The sequence below is a fragment of the Littorina saxatilis genome, linkage group LG15 (assembly GCF_037325665.1).
Source record: "Littorina saxatilis isolate snail1 linkage group LG15, US_GU_Lsax_2.0, whole genome shotgun sequence".
In the NCBI taxonomy this organism is placed as follows: domain Eukaryota; kingdom Metazoa; phylum Mollusca; class Gastropoda; order Littorinimorpha; family Littorinidae; genus Littorina; species Littorina saxatilis.
Window position 1 is genome coordinate 7400345 of NC_090259.1, and position 24370 is coordinate 7424714.

The 24370-nt window shown below is 41.9% G+C and overlaps 2 protein-coding genes and 1 long non-coding RNA gene across 3 annotated transcripts in view; 2 read left to right on the forward strand and 1 right to left on the reverse strand.

Moving 5' to 3' along the window:
- The window catches only part of LOC138948397 (uncharacterized), a 319572-nt gene extending 312093 nt beyond the window's left edge, over nt 1-7479 (forward strand). The window contains exon 2 of the long non-coding RNA XR_011449984.1: nt 7407-7479. This is a non-coding gene — a long non-coding RNA (uncharacterized lncRNA). The remainder of the gene's footprint in view (nt 1-7406) is intronic.
- The window catches only part of LOC138948394 (uncharacterized), a 290382-nt gene that overhangs the window by 171227 nt on the left and 94785 nt on the right, over nt 1-24370 (forward strand). The gene's annotated exons all lie outside the window — the stretch shown is intronic.
- Nucleotides 2080-22942, reverse strand: LOC138948395 (uncharacterized). Its single transcript, XM_070319929.1, has 13 exons — nt 22377-22942; nt 21686-21807; nt 19610-19726; nt 19275-19337; nt 18282-18422; nt 17104-17163; nt 15232-15372; nt 14354-14413; nt 12491-12631; nt 11807-11866; nt 6262-6378; nt 5120-5257; nt 2080-3330 (listed from the first exon to the last, which is right to left on the reverse strand). The coding sequence occupies exons 3-13, from the start codon at nt 19673-19675 to the stop codon at nt 3289-3291; spliced, it is 1029 nt and encodes a 342-aa protein (XP_070176030.1). The 5' UTR covers nt 19676-19726; nt 21686-21807; nt 22377-22942; the 3' UTR covers nt 2080-3288.

The window sequence follows — 24370 nt, forward strand, 5'->3', positions numbered from 1 at the left end:
TACTCGTCATAATCTCTATCGCAGCATGCAGCGCCGCTCTGGTATAATTTTGGAATTTTTTCCGAGGCTCCTAGGTCAACTCATGTGAAGACCTGTTAGTGCCGTATCCCCCTTTCGTGTGTATCCGCAAGCAGAAGACGGGGTACACACGGAAAAGATCCTGTAATCCATGTCAGAGTTCGGTGGGTTATAGAAACATGAAAATACCAAGCATGCATCCTCCGAAATCGGCGTATGACTGCCTGAATGGCGGGGTGAAAACGGTCATACACGTAAAAACCCACTCGGGCAAAAACATGAGTGAACGTGGGAGTTTCAGCCCTTGAACGAAGAAGAAGAAGAAGAAGAAGAAGAAGAAGAAGAAAAACAACTGTATACAGCAATACGTAGTCACGATCGCATACAGAACAGGTGAAGCAGCCACGACTACAGCAATACGATATCGTTATCACATAGAACTCAACCACACATCATAATCACCCACATGTTATTCACAGCAAAAGACCGTAAAATCTTTCCTGATTCGTGCTACAACCGTCCGCAGATGAAAATTTACACGAATGTTTACGCTTAGAACTGTCTGGACTCTTCTTCCTCTTCTTTTTCGTTCATGGGCTGAAACTCCCACGTTCACTCATGTTTTTGCACGAGTGGATTTTTACGTGTATGGCCGGTTTTACCTTGCCATTCAGGCAGTATACGCCGATTTCGGGGGAAAATCTATATGGTCAATTCTATTTACACATCGAATGGCTTTGTGAAAGAACTAAAACCAAACAGGTTATTTTGCATACAACTATGTATTCTTGTACCAAGGTTATGTAAACCCAGTACTTTAAGTCTGAGTTGGAATCCCAAAAACCTGCGTATTTAGAAACTTGTAATTTCTAAAGTGAGAAAGGTTAAATAAAGTGTTTTTGCATGTTATCGAGCATACTTTGTCAGTTGTGTGTAGTTCATGCCCTGTTATAAAAAAAAAGTTAAAACAAACTCTTTAAAAAAAAATCAACTGTGCCCCTTTTTCTCTTACATAATCAACAACGTATTATTCACAGATAGAAATTGAAACCCATTGTTTCTATGTATTCCCTCCAATGCTGTTCACAACAAAGAGATTTTAACGCATTGTTTTAATGTTTAATCATCAACACTTTATTGACATTAATTAAAGCTTATAAGCACAGAAATGTGTCTATATATACAATCACCTACACATCATTTACAGCTGAAAATGTACAGACATTGTCATTATACACAACCCTATTCACAGCAAAGGGATTTTAACGCATTGTTTCAATGTTTAATCATCCACACTTTAGTGACATTACTTAAAGCACTTCAGCACAAAAATGTGTCTACATGTATATACAATCACCTACACATTATTTACAGCGAAAGGTCTAAAGACATTGTTATTATGCCCATTAAACCTCATAATTATACTATTCACAGCTCTGTGTCTCATGATGAAAGCATAACATGTGCCCCACATAATTTTTAAGTTTGAAACAGTTATCTTCCATAGTTCAGGGTCAAGGTCACTTCAAAATATATATACAATCCAACTTTGAAGAGCTCCTGTGACCTTGACCTTGAAGCAAGGTAAACCAAACTGGTATCAAAAGATGGGGCTTACTTTGCCCTATATATCATATATAGGTGAGGTATTGAATCTCAAAAACTTCAGAGAAAATGTGAAAAATATCTGGGTTTTTAGACAACATTTATGGCCCCTGCGACCTTGACCTTGAAGCAAGGTCAAAATGCTATGTATGTTTTTGGGGGCCTTGTCATCATACACCATCTTGCCAAATTTGGTACTGATAGACTGAATAGTGTCCAAGAAATATCAACGTTAAAGTTTTCCGGACGGCCGGACGGGGGGGACGGACGGACGGACGGACGACTCGGGTGAGTACATAGACTCACTTTTGCTTCGCATGTGAGTCAAAAAAGGCTGATAATGTATAAGTAATAGCAAAGTCGACGACGCGAAGCGCCTAGCCCTGCTAGGGGGGTTTGGGGGCATGCCCCCGCCCCCCCCCACCTTCCCCCCCCCCCCCCCCCCCTCCCATTTGGTGTCATCTGAGCTCCAAGTTTGCCATTAAATTGAGTGCCTCCCCCATTTATTTTTTCGGCGGACACTTGCTTTTTTGGCGGAACAAAACAAAAAAATCGGCGGAAATTTGCCTTTCGGCGGACAATTCCCATGCCTGCAAAAGTGTGAATGTGAAAACACAATAAGATGATAACTCGTACTTAGCAGGACAGTGGAACTCCTCTTCTAAGATCCCCCAATTTAAGACTTCCTCCTTTATAAGACCCTCCTCAGGGCGGGGATGTAGCTCAGTCGGTAGCGCGCTGGATTTGTATCCCGTTGGCCGCTGTCAGCGTGAGTTCGTCCCCACGTTCGGCGAGAGATTTATTTCTCAGAGTCAACTTTGTGTGCAGACTCTCCTCGGTGTCCGAACACCCCCTGCACAAGACCAAGTGCGCACGAAAAAGATCCTGTAATCCATGTCAGAGTTCGGTGGGTTATAGAAACACGAAAATACCCAGCATGCTTCCTCCGAAAACAGCGTATGGCTGCCAAAATGGCGGGGTAAAAAATAGTCATACACGTGAAATTCCACTCGTGCAAAAAAACACACGAGTCAGCCCACGAACGCAGAAGAAGAAGATAAGACCCTCCTTTTTCAGATGTCCTATTCATAGCCTCTGTAAATTTACCTCCAGTTTAAGATTTCCTCCATTGTTAGACCTGATTTTCTCAGATTTTTGAAGGTCGTGAAAGTTCCACTGTACAGATTTCCACTTCACATTGCAAGAATGCAAAACTAAGCCACAAGTGGAAAAAAGGTCGGCAAGGAGAAATACAAAAGTTTACAGATGTGAGACTTGCCAGCCTATTTTGCAACACTGACACTTTATCACCGGTCACCTCCTGCAATAACTTCCATATCATTATCAACATGTGAGCTGGTGGAATAAACCTTCATCCTTTAGCAACAATGAGAAATGAAACCACTTCTGAAATCTTGGAATTCTGCAAAGCACTGGTCATAGTTGAACCAATGGTTCGGTGGCTCTTGGGGCTCTTTGAATGCCATCTTCCCGCTACGCTTGTTGCGTTGGACGGGCCTTTCAAACTCGTCGGAGCTGCGCATCTCCTCTGCTGTGGATTTCTCCAGCAGTTTGGACCTGGACGTTCTGATTGGTTTCTTGTTCTCGACTGAGGTCAGGACCTTGCCAGGTTTTTTTACGGTTTCCTGGGAGACGTCGCTGTCATCAGTCAGAATCGAAGTTGAAGCTGGTGCTGCTGGTCACCGTCTGAAACAGAAAACACATCATCGTTGCTGCTCACAGTGTCGGAAAACAGGAATGGTTTGTACATTTTAGTTCACTGTTATGTTTCTTGCATTTAAAACAAAAATGCAACGCAAGCCTATCTCAAATATTTGACACAAAAAACTCATTAATGAGGCCAAACTGACTAACAACAAAAAAGATGACAAAAATAAGCAGTATAGATCACTCACGCTGTCGGGTTGTTTATTCTGACAAAGGACGATGAAAATAAGCAGTATAGATCCCTCACGCTGTCGGGATGTTTATTCTGACAAAGGACGATGACAAAAATAAGCAGTATAGATCACTCACGCTGTCGGTTGTTTATTCTGACAAAGGACGATGACAAAAATAAGCAGTATAGATCACTCACGCTGTCGGTTGTTTATTCTGACAAAGGACGATGACAAAAATACGCAGTATAGATCACTCACGCTGTCGGATTGTTTATTCTGACAAAGGACGATGACAAAAATAAGCAGTATAGATCACTCACGCTGTCGGATTGTTTATTCTGACAAAAGTCGATGACAAAAATAAGCAGTATAGATCACTCACGCTGTCAGATTGTTTATTCTGACAAAGGACGATGACAAAAATAAGCAGTATAGATCACTCACGCTGTCGGATTGTTTATTCTGACAAAAGTCGATGACAAAAATAAGCAGTATAGATCACTCACGCTGTCGGATTGTTTATTCTGACAAAGGACGATGACAAAAATAAGCAGTATAGATCACTCACGCTGTCGGATTGTTTATTCTGACAAAGGACGATGACAAAAATAAGCAGTATAGATCACTCACGCTGTCGGATTGTTTATTCTGACAAAGGACGATGACAAAAATAAGCAGTATAGATCACTCACGCTGTCGGATTGTTTATTCTGACAAAGGACGATGACAAAAATAAGCAGTATAGATCACTCACGCTGTCGGATTGTTTATTCTGACAAAGGACGATGACAAAAATAAGCAGTATAGATCACTCACGCTGTCGGTTGTTTATTCTGACAAAGGACGATGACAAAAATAAGCAGTATAGATCACTCACGCTGTCGGATTGTTTATTCTGACAAAAGTCGATGACAAAAATAAGCAGTATAGATCACTCACGCTGTCGGATTGTTTATTCTGACAAAAGTCGATGACAAAAATAAGCAGTATAGATCACTCACGCTGTCGGATTGTTTATTCTGACAAAGGACGATGACAAAAATAAGCAGTATAGATCACTCACGCTGTCGGATTGTTTATTCTGACAAAGGACGATGACAAAAATAAGCAGTATAGATCACTCACGCTGTCGGATTGTTTATTCTGACAAAGGACGATGACAAAAATAAGCAGTATAGATCACTCACGCTGTCGGATTGTTTATTCTGACAAAGGACGATGAAAATAAGCAGTATAGATCCCTCACGCTGTCGGGTTGTTTATTCTGACAAAGGACGATGAAAATAAGCACTATAGATCACTGTCTCGTACTGGACACTGCGGTCTTAAGGCACACCTCAAAAGAATAGGCCTTGCAGCCACAGCTCTATGTGACTGTGGCGAGGATGAACAAACCCCCCCAGCACATTTTACAAGCCTGCCCTCTCCACGCCCCCCTGCGCGACCTGACCTGGCCAGAGAGGACAACCCCCGACACAAAACTTTGGGGAACTGTGGAAGACCTGCGCCGAACCTGCAAGTTCTTTCAATCAGCAGACCTAAGATTAAAGGGACACAACCATCGAACGCTGAAGAAGAAGAAGAAGATCACTCACGCTGTCTGGTGGTTTATTTTGACACTTTTCTTTTTCGCAGGTACAGCGTGGATGACACGGTCGGCCGCCTTTGAGGCAGGAACACCTCCGGCTGTTGCAGTTTCCACGACACCCACACTGGGCTACAGACGACCGCGACTGAAATACAGCAAAATAATCCATGTTCAGAGTAAAGAAACAGACACTTCTTCGATCATGGGCTGAAACTCCCACGTTCACTCCTGTTTTTGCACAAGCGGGTTTTTACATGCATGATTGTTTTTACCCTGAATAATACAGGGGTCTTTTGAGAAGAGAATAAAACCCACAAACCTTTGCCCTGAATAATACAGGGGTCTTTAGAAAAGAGAATAAAACCAACAAACCTTTGCCCTGAATAATACAGGGGTCTTTTGAGAAGAGAATAAAACCCACAAACCTTTGCCCTGAATAATACAGCGGTCTTTTGAGAAGAGAATAAAACCCACAAACCTTTGCCCTGAATAATACAGGGGTCTTTAGAAAAGAGAATAAAACCAAACCTTTGCTCTGAATAATACAGGGGTCTTTAGAAAAGAGAATAAAACCAACAAACCTTTGCTCTGAATAATACAGGGGTCTTTAGAAAAGAGAATAAAACCAAACCTTTGCTCTGAATAATACAGGGGTCTTTAGAAAAGAGAATAAAACCAAACCTTTGCTCTGAATAATACAGGGGTCTTTAGAAAAGAGAATAAAACCAAACCTTTGCTCTGAATAATACAGGGGTCTTTAGAAAAGAGAATAAAACCAAACCTTTGCTCTGAATAATACAGGGGTCTTTAGAAAAGAGAATAAAACCAAACCTTTGCTCTGAATAATACAGGGGTCTTTAGAAAAGAGAATAAAACCAACAAACCTTTGCCCTGAATAATACAGGGGTCTTTAGAAAAGAGAATAAAACCCACAAACCTTTGCTCTGAATAATACAGGGGTCTTTAGAAAAGAGAATAAAACCCACAAACCTTTGCTCTGAATAATACAGCGGTCTTTAGAAAAGAGAATAAAACCCACAAACCTTTGCTCTGATTAATACAGAGGTCTTTTGAGAAGAGAATAAAACCCACAAACCTTTGCTCTAAATAACACAGGGGTCTTTTGAGAAGAGAATAAAACCAACAAACCTTTGCTTTCAGCAACACACGGACAGGGACCTCCCAGTCGGGATCATTTTTTTTTTCGTCTTCTTCTGTTTCTTCTTCTTCTTCTGTATCACTTTCACTTTCAGGACTGGCAGCCACCTGAAACACAAAACATTAATTTTTTTCATTAGTTTATTGTCCCCTCGCTGGGAAATTCATTCCCACATCCGTACCATGCCATATTGCACAAGAATAGACATTTTTATAAAGTTTCATCAGAATGCTGGAACATGAAATACCCATTAGAGAGTATCTGCAGTGCCACTTTTCAGAGTAGACAATGTTTTATGACCCCTTTTGTGACCGCTAAACAAAAACAAGAGGCGAAGCCTTCAAGGCTCACGTAAGAAATCGACAAACAGTAACACAAACTCAATCACTCCGTCACACATACACACACACACAGTAAGCGTAGGTGACACTGTGCAAGAAAGCGAGACACTAGATCTAGATCTGTCCGTCTGCATGTAGCCTACTTACAGGGACACGACTGCCAACTAGTCTCGGCCCGCTCAAAATAACAATGACCGAGACTTTCAGTAATTCCTTCGCGTGACGTCTAACCCTCTTACGCCATAATGTGACGTCTTCAAATGTTAAAGTTTCTACCACAGACATACACACACACATACATACATACATACACACGCACGCACGCACGCAGACAGACAAAAGTTAGCATCGCATAGGCTACACTTACGTGAGCCAATGAGTACAAGAAATCACAAAAGAGAGGGAACTGTTGCATGCTTGTGATTATTTGTTTCCTTTAAACAGTATTTTATTCGTAAACAGACACATGATAATATAACAACATCATTAAGAAGGAGCACAACAAGTTTAAAAGTTATGGTAAGTGCTCACATAAACATTCCTGAAATTTCATGGCGGATTATGATCAATGCGACACATTTTTTGAAAAAAGAGATGAGACAAAAAAAAAAATAATAAAATAAAAAAAATAAAAAAATATATTAAAGGTCCTTGTCTACATTTTTATACCGAAATCCCCATTTTGACCATTAAAATGCAGAGTCTATTATCTACAATTATCAACAATACACCCCCTTTCGATCAGGAAAGACGAAGCCAGTGTTGCCGTTTGAAAATTCATTGTAGTATTCCAGCGTAGTACTCATAGTAGGATATCCTTATTTGGAAAATGCCAAGCGCAAAACTCCTCTCAAATCCCGTGCATTTCGTGCGTTTAAAAAAAAGCGTGGACAGCGCTCCAGTGTCAAACTGTTGCTGCACTTGTTTGGGCGTGGCTATAAGCATAGTGACATGAATTTGATTGGTCAGTATTTTTAGGCAAAGCACATGTTCTCAGCAAACAGAAAACAAGATATTGGAAGCGTGAGTCACGCTACCCAAAAATAAATTCTTTTTTTACATATATTTGTTTTTCTATAACTTTTTTCCCCATGGTTCATTCATCATTTGACATAATTTTGTATCGAAATCTAAGCATGAGATTATTGAAAAATAGCAAAAATGTAGACGACCACCTTTTAAAAAAAAAAAAAAAATAAAAATAAAAAAAAAAGAAAAGGAGAAAAACAGCAAGGAAAACTTAGTTTGAATTATCGAACACAATCTGTGTCAATACCGAAAACGAAAACAAATACAAAACGAGAACGAAAGACACAACAAAATATCAAAAAAAGATGGGCCCCAAGTAATATATTTAGAAAAACCCACACCAACATCGAACTAAGGTGTCCCAAAGCGGTTTGATTTCTCAATATAGCTTTGGACAGCAACAAAAATAGCACTATTTTCAAATATGGAAATGTTTGAATCACCTGTCAGGAGTGTGTCAATATTCACAAATTCTGGAGCTAATGTACCGATTGTTGCGGTTCTTGCATCATTAAAGAGGGGACATGATAGCAAATAGTGATGAACAGTTTCAGCAAAATAACCACAAGAACATTCCGGGTTGTTTACTAGGTGGCGATTAAACATATCATATTGTAAATCACTCATTCCAAGTCTTAACCTGCAATGCAAAACTTCAGTTTTGCGATTTGGGGAATAGTAATATGGTGGAATTGAAATATCAAAAGCTGTGAAATGTCGCTTGAACAGACCAACAGAATCACATTGTTGTATATTTTCAGGCAACTTATTCCAGAGACTAGTTGCAGAAGGAATAAAAGATGACTTGTACACATCTGATTTACACTGGGGAGTCTTACGCTCTAGTGGGTGTCTGTGGTGGTAGGGATTTAGGTCAGAAACAAGAGGTGGCAATAAAACGTTGAGGTAATCTGGTACATTGCCGTGGACCATTTTATAATATAACATTAATTTGTGACGGCCTCTTCGCTCTGTAAGTGGTGGCAGGTTTCATGGTATTAGGCCATTTTGATAGTCTCAGATTTGCTTAGTCTTTTAAATCCATATCTGTGAGAATCTGCTGTATTTGTTGTATTAACATGCAAACTAGTTGTTGTTTAAATACTTTTTTGAAAATAAAAGTTGAAATTTTTGATAATGTGTTTATTTATGCGCGTGTGAATGGTGGCGATCGTCAAAATACGGACGGATGAATTTACTTTTGCCACAGCATCACTAAACAAAGAACTAAATTCCAACACATACATGCACAAGTATCAATGCTGTGGTGGTTGAGAGTGCCAGAACACATTGAAATGATTGTTTTTCAACAACAATCGATATCCATAACACAAATTCTAACTTATACTAGCTCCGCAAAAAAAATGTATGGGGATTCGGATCTGTCCGTCCGCATAGCGATATCAAGAGCATCGAAACTAATTGTGATTTCACAGGACAAAAACACAAGTTTACCTAATTTTGTATACTGTAAATACAAGTTTGTGCACCCTTGAAGTGAGTTATAATGTTGCCGAGGTCAATTTGCCCTTGATCGACGCACGGTGACCCGAGTTTCAAAGTTGCGATCCAGTCCGTCTAAACAATGTAACGATCGCCACTTTTTTCTTTTCATTCAAAAACTAACCGTTTGGGGAGGAAGTGACCTCACGTTGTTTTACGTTGACGCTCGCGCTCGACAGAAAAAGACCGCAACAGTTTTTCAGTTAAAAAAATCGCAAAGTAATTACATTTTCTGAGGTTTTCTAGTGTCCGTCTAGTAACAATCGCCACTCTAGCGATCGCCACTGAGTGTTGAAGTCACATTTAACTCCATTTTCGACTGTTTTAAGAAACTATTTTGACGCTCAATCGTCACGTTTCAGTGTCGAAACACGTACTGTGCATTTGCAATCAGCCGGTGTGTCCAAACTGAAATGCGAGTGATGCCTCGATTTGTGGCGATCGCTCACGTGGTTGACGGACAGAAATACCTTCTTAGGGGGTAGGGGAACAGTTACTCCTCCATACAATAATGGTGTTTACAAATGATTGCAAACTTGTCTCTTTATAAACTGTTCAGACATGTCTTCTCTTCAATAATTTTCAGTTTTGCTCGGTTTGTTAATCAGGAGCACCCTGCAGATAATTTTTCATCTGTGACAATGCTCGAAATGTTGACGTAATTCCAATGCCCATATCCTTCTCTTGTTACCTCATCTAGCCAAAACCATTGAAGATAGAAAGACATTTATTGAACAAACTAGATGCACAACACCAGTCTTAACACGTTTTGTTCTTACATGTATATGAAAATATTGATGGCCATGGAATGGTTTGAAAAAAAACACGGTTTTTTCCTTCAAAACGGTCTAGGTCTGCCGGAAGTCGTATTTTTTCAAACCATTCATTTGAAGATCAATATTTTGATATACATACAAGAACAAAACTTGTTAAGAATGATGTGTTGCATATTTTTTGTTTAATAAATGTCTTTCTATCTTCAACGGTTTTGGCTATATGAGCTATATGCATGCATAGGATGACCGTATTGCTTTTTAGCGTTTTCAGGGTATGCCGCTTTGCGCCTGGTTTTTAGATATAAATAAGGACCAGGACTATAAAAAAATTACTGTTTTTAGTTGTAACAAACTCACTTTGTTGGAAAAACATGTCCTTTGAATTGTGTGCCAACATTTATTTTGTAGAATTTGAGTGTGTAAATAGTAAATTGCTGAACACAATACTGTGAAACCTGCCTGGTATAAAACCAGATTCTGTTTAAGCGCAGCAATCTTTGCTTTAAACATGATTTTATGTAAAATACATGATGAAACAATTGAAAATATGCAGCTAGGACACGAACTCGAGCAAAACAGGGATGGTCAAATCGTTCGCCCGGTTGCCAGGGGCGAGTAAAAAATCTGCCGGGCTTGTAGAAACCACCTGGCAACTCGCCTGGCTGGCCTGTGAAAAGTCTGGTCAAATGCAACACTTTTGGTTGAACTACTGAGTTTCAAAGCAGAAACTGTAGTATGTACCGTGCCAGCAACATTTCTGGCGGGCTAGTGACTTTCTTGAATTAACACGCCAGCCACGAGTTAAGATGTTCAGATTTGGCTATCAATGCAAAAGCTTATATTTTGGTAAAAAATATGAATAACATTTTTGAACGATCCATTATAGTTTGAATTCCCTTTTTTCAATTAAATGCACAAAAACATGCACTCTTTTGCAGTCTCGGCTAGCCGCCTACATATGAGTTTTTGTCGGACTCTGACGTCACATGGCTGGGTGGCCGAGTGGTAACGCACTTGCGCTCATAAGCGAGAGGTTGCGAGTTCGACCCTGGGTCAGGGCGTTAGCAATTTTCTTCCCCCTTTCCTAACCTAGGTGGTGGGTTCAAGTGCTTGTCTTTCGGATGAGACGAAAAACCGAGGTCCCTTCGTGTACACTACATTGGGGTGTGCACGTTAAAGATCCCACGATTGACAAAAGGGTCTTTCCTGGCAAAATTGTACAGGCATAGATAAAAATGTCCACCAAAATACCCATGTGACTTGGAATAATAGGCCGTGAAAAGTAGGATATGCGCCGAAATGGCTGCGATCTGCTGGCCGATGTGAATGCGTGATGTATTGTGTAAAAAAAATTCCATCTCACACGGCATAAATAAATCCTTGAATAATTATGTGCGCGATATAAATTGCATAACATTTTTTTTTTTAAATCCCTGCGCTTAGAACTGTACCCACGGAATACGTGCAATATAAGCCTCATATTGATTGATTGATTGATTGATCAAAGAAGGGAAATCCAGCGTTCGATCGATACATTCTGAGTTATTTCTATGATATGCTAACTGTTCACAAATGATAAGACATAATGAAAAAATGGATAGGAACATGAGCCCACAGGTGAATGCTGATAATGGACACTCATGTATTTGCACGAGCGTATTTTTACGTGTTTGACTGTTTTTACCCCGCCATTTAGGCAGCCATATGCCGCTTTCGGAGGATGCATGCTGGGTATTTTTGTATTTTGAATAATTATGATGCTCCACATACAAGGAAGGAACAGCCATTGCATCAAAAAAGGTCAAGAAGTTTTGTTTCTTTTTCTCTCTCTCTCTCTCTCAAACAAGTTGGCAAGTTGACACATAGATTAAAGCAGATATACGTACTCTTTTCAGTTCCTCACACTCTGCCGTCTTCTTCTCGAGATCTTCAGTCATAGAAGACATCTGTCAGAACAGAATTGTACAAATACAGTACTACAATAAATCATAAATAATCATGCACATTTGCTACAATGAGGCATCCCATCAAAGATTACATGGCTCCCTTAGGATCAAAAGGATTTAAAAGTTAATGAAGCCTCAGTTTGAAAGAAGAAACAAAACAGTGTAGCCACCCTTTTTAGCCACCCTTCCATGTGGAAGGTCGCTGTTTTGAATCCCGGCCGCACCTGGTGGACTAAGGGTGGTGATTTTTACGATCTCCCAGGTCAACTTATGTGTAGACCTGCTAGTGCCTTATCCCCCTTCAAGCACAAGACCAAGTGCGCACTGAAAAGATCCTGTAATCCATGTCAGAGTTCGGTGGGTTATAGAAACACAAAAATACCCAGCATGCTTCCTCCGAAAGCGGCGTAGGGCTGCCTAAATGGCGGGGTAAAAACAACAAACACCAGACCGCAATACACTGACTTCTCCCCCCCCCCTCCTTCTCTTCCTCACACAGCCACACACATACGTATGCACATACACACACCCACACGTACATACACACACACACATCAACACACACGCTCTCTCTCTCTCTCTCTCTCACACACACATACACCCCCCCGTCCCACACACACACACCTTCTGCTGGTGCTCTTTTCTCAGCTGCATAAGCTCCTCCTCGTGGATCTTGTTGAGACGCTGCATCTGTTTCGTCATCTTCTCCTCGGCCTCGTTCCGTTCCTTGATGGGGGTTGAGCGATCGGCTTTGGCATCAACTGCCTGGTGCAAAGACAGCAGAGATGAAAAAGGTGTTGACACGAGTATTCTGAATTCAGTACAGTGGAAACCCCTATTTAAAACTTTTTCAAGAAAGGTCCTCTTCTCCCAAAGCCAGAACTGAGAAGGGTTTCCTCTTCTCCCACAGCCAGAAGGGTTTCCTCTTCTCCCACAGCCAGAAGGGTTTCATTTACTAGTGCGCCCTGCGCCATTAATCTGAAAATGTCCCATCACAATTTCCGTCAGTGCGTCAAAGGGCGCATTGAGATTACGTACCACTGCGCCACCAAATGTACACTTTACATCAGATAACACACACATACATACAGAGATAACACGATATAGCGGCTAATTCTCAGATGGCACCATATTGCACCATTTTGAATCTTGGGTCAAAACGCGTACAAGCCTCTTTGGCGCTTCTTGCCTTAGACTATGTCCCATCGGAATTTGGTTGAGGGGGACACATGTCCCATTGCCTTTTTCTCCCAGGTTACACGCTGAGCCAGGGGACACAGTTTGTGCAATGTTCAATCAATAAAAAGCCACATAAGCCTGTGTAAATAAAAATTAAAAACTTCATTTTTTACGAAAATATTACATTTTACACAGATTGAGACAGTCAGTGTTCTTCCCAGACCGCGCCAGTGGTCGAGGTGAACAATGACAGTCTAGATCTTTGTAAAAACTCAAATGTCATATTTTGGTAAAAAATATGAATAACATTTTTGAACGATCCATTATAGTTTGAATTCCCTTTTTACAATTAAATGCACAAAAACATGCACTCTTTTGCAAATCTCGGCTAGCCGCCTACATATGTGTTTTTGTCGGACTCTGACGTCACATGGCTGGGTGGCCGAGTGGTAACGCACTTGCGCTCGGAAGCGAGAGGTTGCGAGTTCGACCCTGGGTCAGGGTGTTAGCAATTTTTTCCCCCCTTTCCTAACCTAGGTGGTGGGTTCAAGTGCTTGTCTTTCAGATGAGACGAAAAACCGAGGTCCCTTCGTGTAAACTACATTGGGGTGTGCACGTTAAAGATCCCACGATTGACAAAAGGGTCTTTCCTGGCAAAATTGTATAGGCATAGATAAAAATGTCCACCAAAATACCCGTGTGACTTGGAATAATAGGCCGTGAAAAGTAGGATATGTGCCGAAATGGCTGCGATCTGCTGGCCGATGTGAATGCGTGATGTATTGTGTAAAAAAAATTCCATCTCACACGGCATAAATAAATCCTTGAATATGTGCGCGATATAAATTGCATAACATTTTTTTTTTATAAATCCCTGCGCTTAGAACTGTACCCACGGAATACGTGCGATTTAAGCCTCATATTGATTGATTGATTGATTGATCAAAGAAGGGAAATCCAGCACTGAACTAGAGTTAATTGCTATATGTGAGTTGGGTAATAATATGTAATTTAATGAAAAAATGGATAGGAACATGAGCCCACAGGTGAATGCTGATAACGGACACTCATGTATTTGCACGAGCGTATTTTTACGTGTTTGACTGTTTTTACCCCGCCATTTAGGCAGCCATATGCCGCTTTCGGAGGATGCATGCTGGGTATTTTTGTATTTTGAATAATTATGATGCTCCACATACAAGGAAGGAACAGCCATTGCATCAAAAAAGGTCAAGAAGTTTTGTTTCTTTTTCTCTCTCTCTCAAACAGTTGGCAAGTTCACACATAGATTAAAGCAGATATACGTACTCTTTTCAGTTCCTCACACTCTGCCGTCTTCTTCTCGAGATCTTCAGTCATAGAAGACATCTGTCAGAACAGAATTGTACAAATACAGTACTACAATAAATCATAAATAATCATGCACATTTGCTACAATGAGGCATCCCATCAAAGATTACATGGCTCCCTTAGGATAAAAAGGATTTAAAAGTTCATGAAGCCTCAGCTTGAAAGAAGAAACAAAACAGTGTAGCCACCCTTTTTAGACACCCTTCCATGTGGAAGGTCGCTGTTTTGAATCCCGGCCGCACCTGGTGGACTAAGGGTGGTGATTTTTACGATCTCCCAGGTCATCTTATGTGTAGACCTACTAGTGCCTTATCCCCCTTCAAGCACAAGACCAAGTGCGCACTGAAAAGATCCTGTAATCCATGTCAGAGTTCGGTGGGTTATAGAAACACAAAATTACCCAGCATGCTTCCTCCGAAAGCGGCGTAGGGCTGCCTAAATGGCGGGGTAAAAACAACAAACACCAGACCGCAATACACTGACTTCTCCCCCCCCTCCTTCTCTTCCTCACACAGCCACACACATACGTATGCACATACACACACCCACACGTACATACACACACACACATCAACACACACGCTCTCTCTCTCTCTCTCTCACACACACACATACACCCGTCTCACACACACACACATCAACACACACGCTCTCTCTCACTCTCTCTCTCTCACACACACCCCCCCGTCCCACACACACACACATCAACACACACGCTCTCTCTCTCTCTCTCTCTCTCTCACACACACACCCCCGTCCCACACACACACACATCAACACACACGCTCTCTCTCTCTCTCTCACACACACCCCCCCCCCGTCCCACACACACACACCTTCTGCTGGTGCTCTTTTCTCAGCTGCATAAGCTCCTCCTCGTGGATCTTGTTGAGACGCTGCATCTCTTTCGTCATCTTCTCCTCGGCCTCGTTCCGTTCCTTGATGGGGGTTGAGCGATCGGCTTTGGCATCAACTGCCTGGTGCAAAGACAGCAGAGATGAAAAAGGTGTTGACACGAGTATTCTGAATTCAGTACAGTGGAAACCCCTATTTAAAACTTTTTCAAGAAAAGGTCCTCTTCTCCCACAGCCAGAAGGGTTTCCTCTTCTCCCACAGCCAGAAGGGTTTCCTCTTCTCCCACAGCCAGAAGGGTTTCATTTACTAGTGCGCCCTGCGCCATTAATCTGAAAATGTCCCATCACAATTTCCGTCAGTGCGTCAAAGGGCGCATTGAGATTACGTACCACTGCGCCACCAAATGTACACTTTACATCGGATAACACACACATACATACAGAGATAACACGATATAGCGGCTAATTCTCAGATGGCACCATATTGCACCATTTTGAATCTTGGGTCAAAACGCGTACAAGCCTCTTTGGCGCTTCTTGCCTTAGACTATGTCCCATCGGAATTTGGTTGAGGGGGACACATGTCCCATTGCCTTTTTCTCCCAGGTTACACGCTGAGCCAGGGGACACAGTTTGTGCAATGTTCAATCAATAAAAAGCCACATAAGCCTGTGTAAATAAAAATTAAAAACTTCATTTTTTACGAAAATATTACATTTTACACAGATTGAGACAGTCAGTGTTCTTCCCAGACCGCGCCAGTGGTCGAGGTGAACAATGACAGTCTAGATCTTTGTAAAAACTCAAATGTCATATTTTGGTAAAAAATATGAATAACATTTTTGAACGATCCATTATAGTTTGAATTCCCTTTTTTCAATTAAATGCACAAAAACATGCACTCTTTTGCAGTCTCGGCTAGCCGCCTACATATGTGTTTTTGTCGGACTCTGACGTCACATGGCTGGGTGGCCGAGTGGTAACGCACTTGCGCTCGGAAGTGAGAGGTTGCGAGTTCGACCCTGGGTCAGGGCGTTAGCAATTTTCTCCCCCCTTTCCTAACCTAGGTGGTGGGTTCAAGTGCTTGTCTTTCGGATGAGACGAAAAACCGAGGTCCCTTCGTGTACACTACATTGGGGTGTGCACGTTAAAGATCCCACGATTGACAAAAGGGTCTTTCCTGGCAAAATTGTATAGGCATAGATAAAAATGTCCACCAAAATACCCGTGTGACTTGGAATAATAGGCCGTGAAAAGTAGGATATGCGCCAAAATGGCTGCGATCTGCTGGCCGATGTGAATGCGTGATGTATTGTGTAAAAAAAATTCCATCTCACACGGCATAAATAAATCCTTGAATATGTGCGCGATATAAATTGCATAACATTTTTTTTTTATAAATCCCTGCGCTTAGAACTGTACCCACGGAATACGTGCGATTTAAGCCTCATATTGATTGATTGATTGATTGATCAAAGAAGGGAAATCCAGCGTTCGATCGATACATTCTGAGTTATTTCTATGATATGCTAACTGTTCACAAATGATAACAGACATAATGAAAAAATGGATAGGAACATGAGCCCACAGGTGAATGCTGATAACGGACACTCATGTATTTGCACGAGCGTATTTTTACGTGTTTGACTGTTTTTACCCCGCCATTTAGGCAGCCATATGCCGCTTTCGGAGGATGCATGCTGGGTATTTTTGTATTTTGAATAATTATGATGCTCCACATACAAGGAAGGAACAGCCATTGCATCAAAAAAGGTAAAGAAGTTTTGTTTCTTTTTCTCTCTCTCTCTAAAACAGCTGGCAAGTTCACACATAGATTAAAGCAGATATACGTACTCTTTTCAGTTCCTCACACTCTGCCGTCTTCTTCTCGAGATCTTCAGTCATAGAAGACATCTGTCAGAACAGAATTGTACAAATACAGTACTACAATAAATCATAAATAATCATGCACATTTGCTACAATGAGGCATCCCATCAAAGATTACATGGCTCCCTTAGGATCAAAAGGATTTTGTTTTTGTTTGTTTGTTCGTTCATGGGCTGAAACTCCTACGGCTTTTACGTGTATGACCGTTTTTACCCCGCCATTTAGGCAGCCATACGCCGCTTTCGGGGGAGCATGCTGGGTATTTTCGTGTTTCTATAACCCACCGAACTCTGACATGGATTACAGGATCTTTTTCGTGCGCACTTGGTCTTGTGTTCGGACACCGAGGAGAGTCTGCACACAAAGTTGACTCTGAGAAATAAATCTCTCGCCGAACGTGGGTACGAACTCACGCTGACAGCGGCCAACTGGATACAAATCCAGCGCGCTACCGACTGAGCTACATCCCCGCCCCTCAAAAGGATTTAAAAGTTCATGAAGCCTCAGCTTGAAAGAAGAAACAAAACAGTGTAGCCACCCTTTTTAGCCACCCTTCCATGTGGAAGGTCGCTGTTTTGAATCCCGGCCGCACCTGGTGGACTAAGGGTGGTGATTTTTACGATCTCCCAGGTCAACTTATGTGTAGACCTGCTAGTGCCTTATCCCCCTTCAAGCACAAGACCAAGTGCGCACTGAAAAGAGCCTGTAATACATGTCAGAGTTCGGTGGGTTATAGAAACACAAAATTACCCAGCATGCTTCCTCCGAAAGCGGCGTAGGGCTGCCTAAATGGCGGGGTAAAAACAACAAACACCAGACCGCAATACACTGACTTCTCCCCCCCCCCCTCCTTCTCTTCCTCACACAGCCACACATACGTATGCACATACACACACCCACACGTACATACACACACACACACATCAACACACACGCTCTCTCTCTCTCTCACACACACACACACCCCCGTCCCACACACACACACATCAACACACACGCTCTCTCTCTCTCTCTCTCTCTCACACACACCCCCCCCCCCCCGTCCCACACACACACACATCAACACACACGCTCTCTCTCTCTCTCACACACACACATACACCCGTCTCACACACACACACCCCCCTGTCCCACACACACACACCTTCTGCTGGTGCTCTTTTCTCAGCTGCATAAGCTCCTCCTCGTGGATCTTGTTGAGACGCTGCATCTCTTTCGTCATCTTCTCCTCGGTCTCGTTCCGTTCCTTGATGGGGGTTGAGCGATCGGCTTTGGCATCAACTGCCTGGTGCAAAGACAGCAGAGATGAAAAAGGTGTTGACACGAGTATTCTGAATTCAGTACAGTGGAAACCCCTATTTAAAATTTTTTCAAGAAAAGGTCCTCTTCTCCCACAGCCAGAAGGGTTTCCTCTTCTCCCACAGCCAGAAGGGTTTCCTCTTCTCCCACAGCCAGAAGGGTTTCATTTACTAGTGCGCCCTGCGCCATTAATCTGAAAATGTCCCATCACAATTTCCGTCAGTGCGTCAAAGGGCGCATTGAGATTACGTACCACTGCGCCACCAAATGTACACTTGGTAACGAGTGGTAACGCACTTGCGCTCGGAGGTGAGAGGTTGCGAGTTCGACCCTGGGTCAGGGCGTTAGCAATTTTCTCCCCCCTTTCCTAACCTAGGTGGTGGGTTCAAGTGCTTGTATTTCGGATGAGACGAAAAACCGAGGTCCCTTCGTGTACACTACATTGGGGTGTGCACGTTAAAGATCCCACGATTGACAAAAGGGTCTTTCCTGGCAAAATTGTATAGGCATAGATAAAAATGTCCACCAAAATACCCGTGTGACTTGGAATAATAGGCCGTGAAAAGTAGGATATGCGCCGAAATGGCTGCGATCTGCTGGCCGATGTGAATGCGTGATGTATTGTGTAAAAAAAATTCCATCTCACACGGCATAATAAATCCTTGAATATGTGCGCGATATAATTTTTTTATCAGAAATGTTAATTCATCAATACAGGAATATAAAATTTATACATAGTAAATGTATAAATGAAGAAAAATCATAATTCATCAATACAGGTTTTGCAAGCGACATTCACTGGCGCACACAAACTTTCTTCCTCCTTTGTGACACTCACTTGATTTTCATCTGCGTCCTCATTCGTCTCCTCCTCTTCCTCGTCAGTGCACTCGTCGTCATCCTGAAACAGCATTCAAATGTACTCATCAGCATGGAACAACTCTTATAGTATTTCATAATCAGGTCTTTTCTCACAGGATTTGCAGGAACCGTTCTGACATTGTCAGCATCGTATGTATGGTATATAAGGAGATGAACCAAATAATTAATTAGATTACAACAACAACAAAATAATTAGTTCACAAGCAAGAAGGGAGGGGGTTGGTTGGGATGATGGATGGGGGGGCAGGGAATGCAGGATGGGGAAGGGGGTGTTGCGGTCACTGTACTCACATTGTCGGCATCAGACCTGCTGACCGTCTCCGTGAGCTTGCGCAGTTTCTCCAGTTCCTCCCTCATGGCCGGATGGCTTTCCACGTCGACACTAGAGCTCAGCAGCTCTAAGTCCACCTGGTAGAACATACTGCGGTCATACAGTCACACATCGTGCTCAGAGAGACAGTGTATCGCTTCTTAACAAGACCGACACTGGAGCTCAGCATACTGAGGTCATACAGTCACACATCGTGCTCAGAGCGACAGTGTATCGCTTCTTAACAAGACCGACACTGGAAATCAGCATACTGAGGTCATACAGTCACACATCGTGCTCAGAGAGACAGTGTATCGCTTCTTAACAAGACCGACACTGGAAATCAGCATACTGAGGTCATACAGTCACACATCGTGCGCAGAGAGACAGTGTATCGCTTCTTAACAAGACCGACACTGGAGCTCAGCATACTGAGGTCATACAGTCACACATCGTGCTCAGAGCGACAGTGTATCGCTTCTTAACAAGACCGACACTGGAAATCAGCATACTGAGGTCATACAGTCACACATCGTGCTCAGAGAGACAGTGTATCACTTCTTAACAAGACCGACACTGGAAATCAGCATACTGAGGTCATATAGGGCCTAAAAAAAAAATAGGTGTGGTTACGGTAACCCGACCTACCCTATTTTTAGGGGCCGACCCTATAACTTTTTATTACATTTGTCAACAAAAAAACTACAAAAAAAACAAGTAAACGAGTGCAGAAAACGCAATGAAAGCGAAATCGCCCGAGTCGCACACTTATTTCCCTGTCAAGTAGGTTTAATTTGTACACATTAGAAAAAAAAGTTAAAAAAAAAAAAGTTATTGCCTACCTTCCTACCCTATTTTTTTGGGCTATGTTACCGTAACCACACCTATTTTTTTTGTTTTGCCTAGTCACACATCGTGCACAGGGAAACAGTTTATCACTTCTTAACAAGACCGACACTGGATCTCAGCATACTGAGGTCATACAGTCACACATCGTGCTCAGAGAGACAGTGTATCACTTCTTAACAAGACCAACACTGGAGTTCAGCATACTGAGGTCATACTGTCACACATCGTGCTCAGAGAGACAGTGTATCACTTCTTAACAAGACCGACACTGGAAATCAGCATACTGAGGTCATACAGTCACACATCGTGCACAGAGAGACAGTGTATCACTTCTTAACAAGACCGACACTGGAAATCAGCATACTGAGGTCATACAGTCACACATCGTGCACAGAGAGACAGTCTATCACTTCTCAACAAGACCGACACGGGACACTACCTTCAAATGGTCAAACAAAATATGGAAAATCCTCTGATTTCATCATCAAAGGAAAACGGTTGGAAATATACCTTAATTTCAGGCACCCAGTAGCTCCAGGGAAGAGTAAGTAACGTATACTAATAAAAGTATGATCAACAAAGAGAAAAAAAAGTAAAGACACACAGAAAGAATTAAACAAATGAGATGAAAGCTAACATCAAACGGCTCAAGCTATTCTCTTCAGCATCAGAAACTTTAACTTCTTCTTCTTCTTCTTCTGCGTTCGTGGGCTGAAACTCCCACGTACACTCGTGTTTTTTGCATGAGTGGATTTTTACGTGTATGACCGTTTTTTACCCCGCCATTTAGGCAGCCATACGCCGCTTTTGGAAGAAGCAGGCTGGGTATTTTCATGTTTCTATAACCCACCGAACTCTGACATGGATTACATGATCTTTTTCGTGCGCACTTGGTCTTGTGCTTGCGTGTACACACGGGGGTGTTCGGACACCGAGGAGAGTCTGCACACAAAGTTGACTCTGAGAAATAGATCTCTCGCCAAACGTGGGGACGAACTCACGCTCACAGCGGCCAACTGGATACAAATCCAGCGCGCTACCGACTGAGCTACATCCCCGCCCCAGAAACTTTAACTAAAGGCTGTCCTTAATTGAGCCAGAAGTTGACTTCTCAAAGATTTTGCAAAGTCCAAAAGCCTGGTGCACCCAGCTTCGCAAAGTCAATTTGGCCCAATTAATAGACATTTTTAGTCATTTGTGTCAGTTACCCAGTGTCCTCTTTGAACGAGCGAAGCTTTGTTCTCAGCTTGTCCCGAGAGGCTTCCAGCTGCATGATGGTCCGACACATGCGGGTGTTCTGGTCGACGGCCCTCCCCAGCTCCTTGTTCTCCTGAAAATATTCAATTCAATAAAACTTTATTGTCTGAATGCAACAAACACTTTTCTTTTGGCTTGTGTACGAGATAACATCACATAAAAACACACTTTCAGAACATATACACATAAAAGTACACATCAATACACATATAACCCAAACCACACATAATCCATACCCGCACCCTCACATATATTACATCCTCGTATATACTCTAGTTTATCCTTTATAATCATAAATACATTATGGTTAATATCATTGCTAGTCCACTTCCTTAAACTCAAAAATAGGATATATAAAAAGTTTTCTTTCAAATCTAATCATTCGGTAGGCAATAAAAGCTTCTTTCTGTGAAATAGCGTCAATATCGAACATTCTCTCTCTCTCTCTTTCTGCCTCTCTCTCTCTCTGACATTCACCGTTGTAACTGAGTCTGCACATAAAGTTGACCCGTGTCCGCCCCGACTCGGATTCGAACCTGCGACTGTAGGATCACAAAACCAGTGCTCTACCAACTGAGCTACCGGGCCCCCCAGTATCATAGAGTCATCCTAAACAGCCACAAGAGCCTTAATAATTCTGACCTTCTCCAGTAGCTGGATGCGTTCTGAGAGTTTGGACACTTCCTGCAGACTATCTGTGCTGGCAGAGCTCATGATGCTGCTTCTGTGCAAAAGAAAGCAATTGTTATTGGGGATACAGTTCTAGTAGACATTCTGTAGAAAGCTATTTATATATGTATCGATTGAACACTGAATTTCCCTTCTTTGAGCTACGTGACGTCAGAGACCAATAAAACTTTATATTCAGGCGGCCCGCCGACACTACAAAATAGCGCATGTTTGTGTGCGATCAATCATTAAAAACTAAAAGGAATTCTAACCAGAATCGATCGATACATCAATGTTATTTGTATTTTTTATTAAAATATGACATTTTACACAGATCTCGACAGTCATTGTTCACCTCGACCGCTAGCGTGGTCTCGGAGAAACACCAACTATCTCGATCTGTGTAAAATTTTATATTTTGGTCAAAAATACAAATAACGTGTAATATTGTGACATCTCAGTGAATCTATTGTGAATTTCTCATATTTTGGGGGGTCTTAAACAAAGGGAGGTTCTAATGTATGGGTGTTTTTTCAAAAATGTACGAAAAACGTGTCTGATTTTTAAATTAATTCAGAAAGAAACATGTCCTATCTATCTTAGTATAATACATATTTTTTTGTACCAAAATGAATAGACAACAACATGAACATTCATTAAAGTACATTCTTGACACTTGAAAGTTAGTTTTGCATGGTTTAAACATGTAGGGGTATCTAAAAATGCCTGTCTTTTTGAAGGCACTCAAAACTTCCACCACCTCTACAAAGAAGAAAAAAAATTGTAGACCATTAAAAAAATATCCAAAAAAGTGCCTACGGGAGCACATTTGGAGTATTGCAACAGATTTTGATTGTAAGGTTGACCCAGACTCTGAATGTGGACTTAAACTCTCAAAAATGAGTGTCTCTCACTTTTTTGTCAGTGGTGTTACCAGAACAGTTAAACAGACCTAAACAATGAGTACTCCAGTTTTTTGAAACCATTTTGGGCCTGTAGTTATCCCCCATCCATCAGCAGCTTCCTGCAGCGGGAACAGCTAAGCGAGTTTGATCGCTTGTGTATGGTGGACCCGACAAGTGTAGAAAGGTAAGATGTGTTTTTTTAACGAATCAGTTGTGTTACTGTGTGTCTCTAGCGATCTGAAGGAATTTACATTCTTCTGTTACTTTTTTATTGTTTCATGTAAGGATCAAAACTACTGGAACACATGTTTGTTCAGAACGCATGGCCTGGGGAGTGATCATTATTTTCTCAAATGAATTCTATCAGTCGTGTTACTTTCAGTCGTGTTACCTTGTGCCTGGTAACACTACTGACGAAGAGGTAACACGACTGATCTTAGATTCTTTCCTGGTTTTATTTTCATTCTTCTGCCTGCCACATACTTCTTTTGCGTGTATAATTGTTGATTATACGTGTGTCCCTGTGGGGAGGCAGAGAGAGAGTGAAAGGGGGTTGGGGTTGGTGTGAAGGGGTGTGCCAGAGAGAGAATGCAAGACTTTTTACGGGATCATTTCTTATAAAAAGACAACTCTGTTATGATTATCAAATATTACTGTTTTTCAGGTAATCTTATGTCATGACTCTTTCTGCTGCGGAAATACCCAATGCACAAACGTATCCTGTTGTTGTGAGAGCAGATGGTGATTGTCTACGAGCATGTGGCAGTGTCTACGCTTTTGGCCATGATCAGCGACCAGCAGAACTTAGAGCCCGCATTGTCCATGAACTTGCGTGTCATTCTGAGTACTATTATAAATTTTATGTGGGCGCCCAGTCACATGGGCATACAAGGCAACGAAGCTGCTGACAAGGCAGCAAAGGATGCTCTGGAGATGGCGGTTGCACCTCTTCCTGAGCAATTTTTTTTCACCGACCTTCGTCGGAAGACCCTTTTTTACAGTTTAAAACTCTAGCAAGACCGTTGGTCCACCTGCAAGGAAAATAAACTGTATAAGATACGC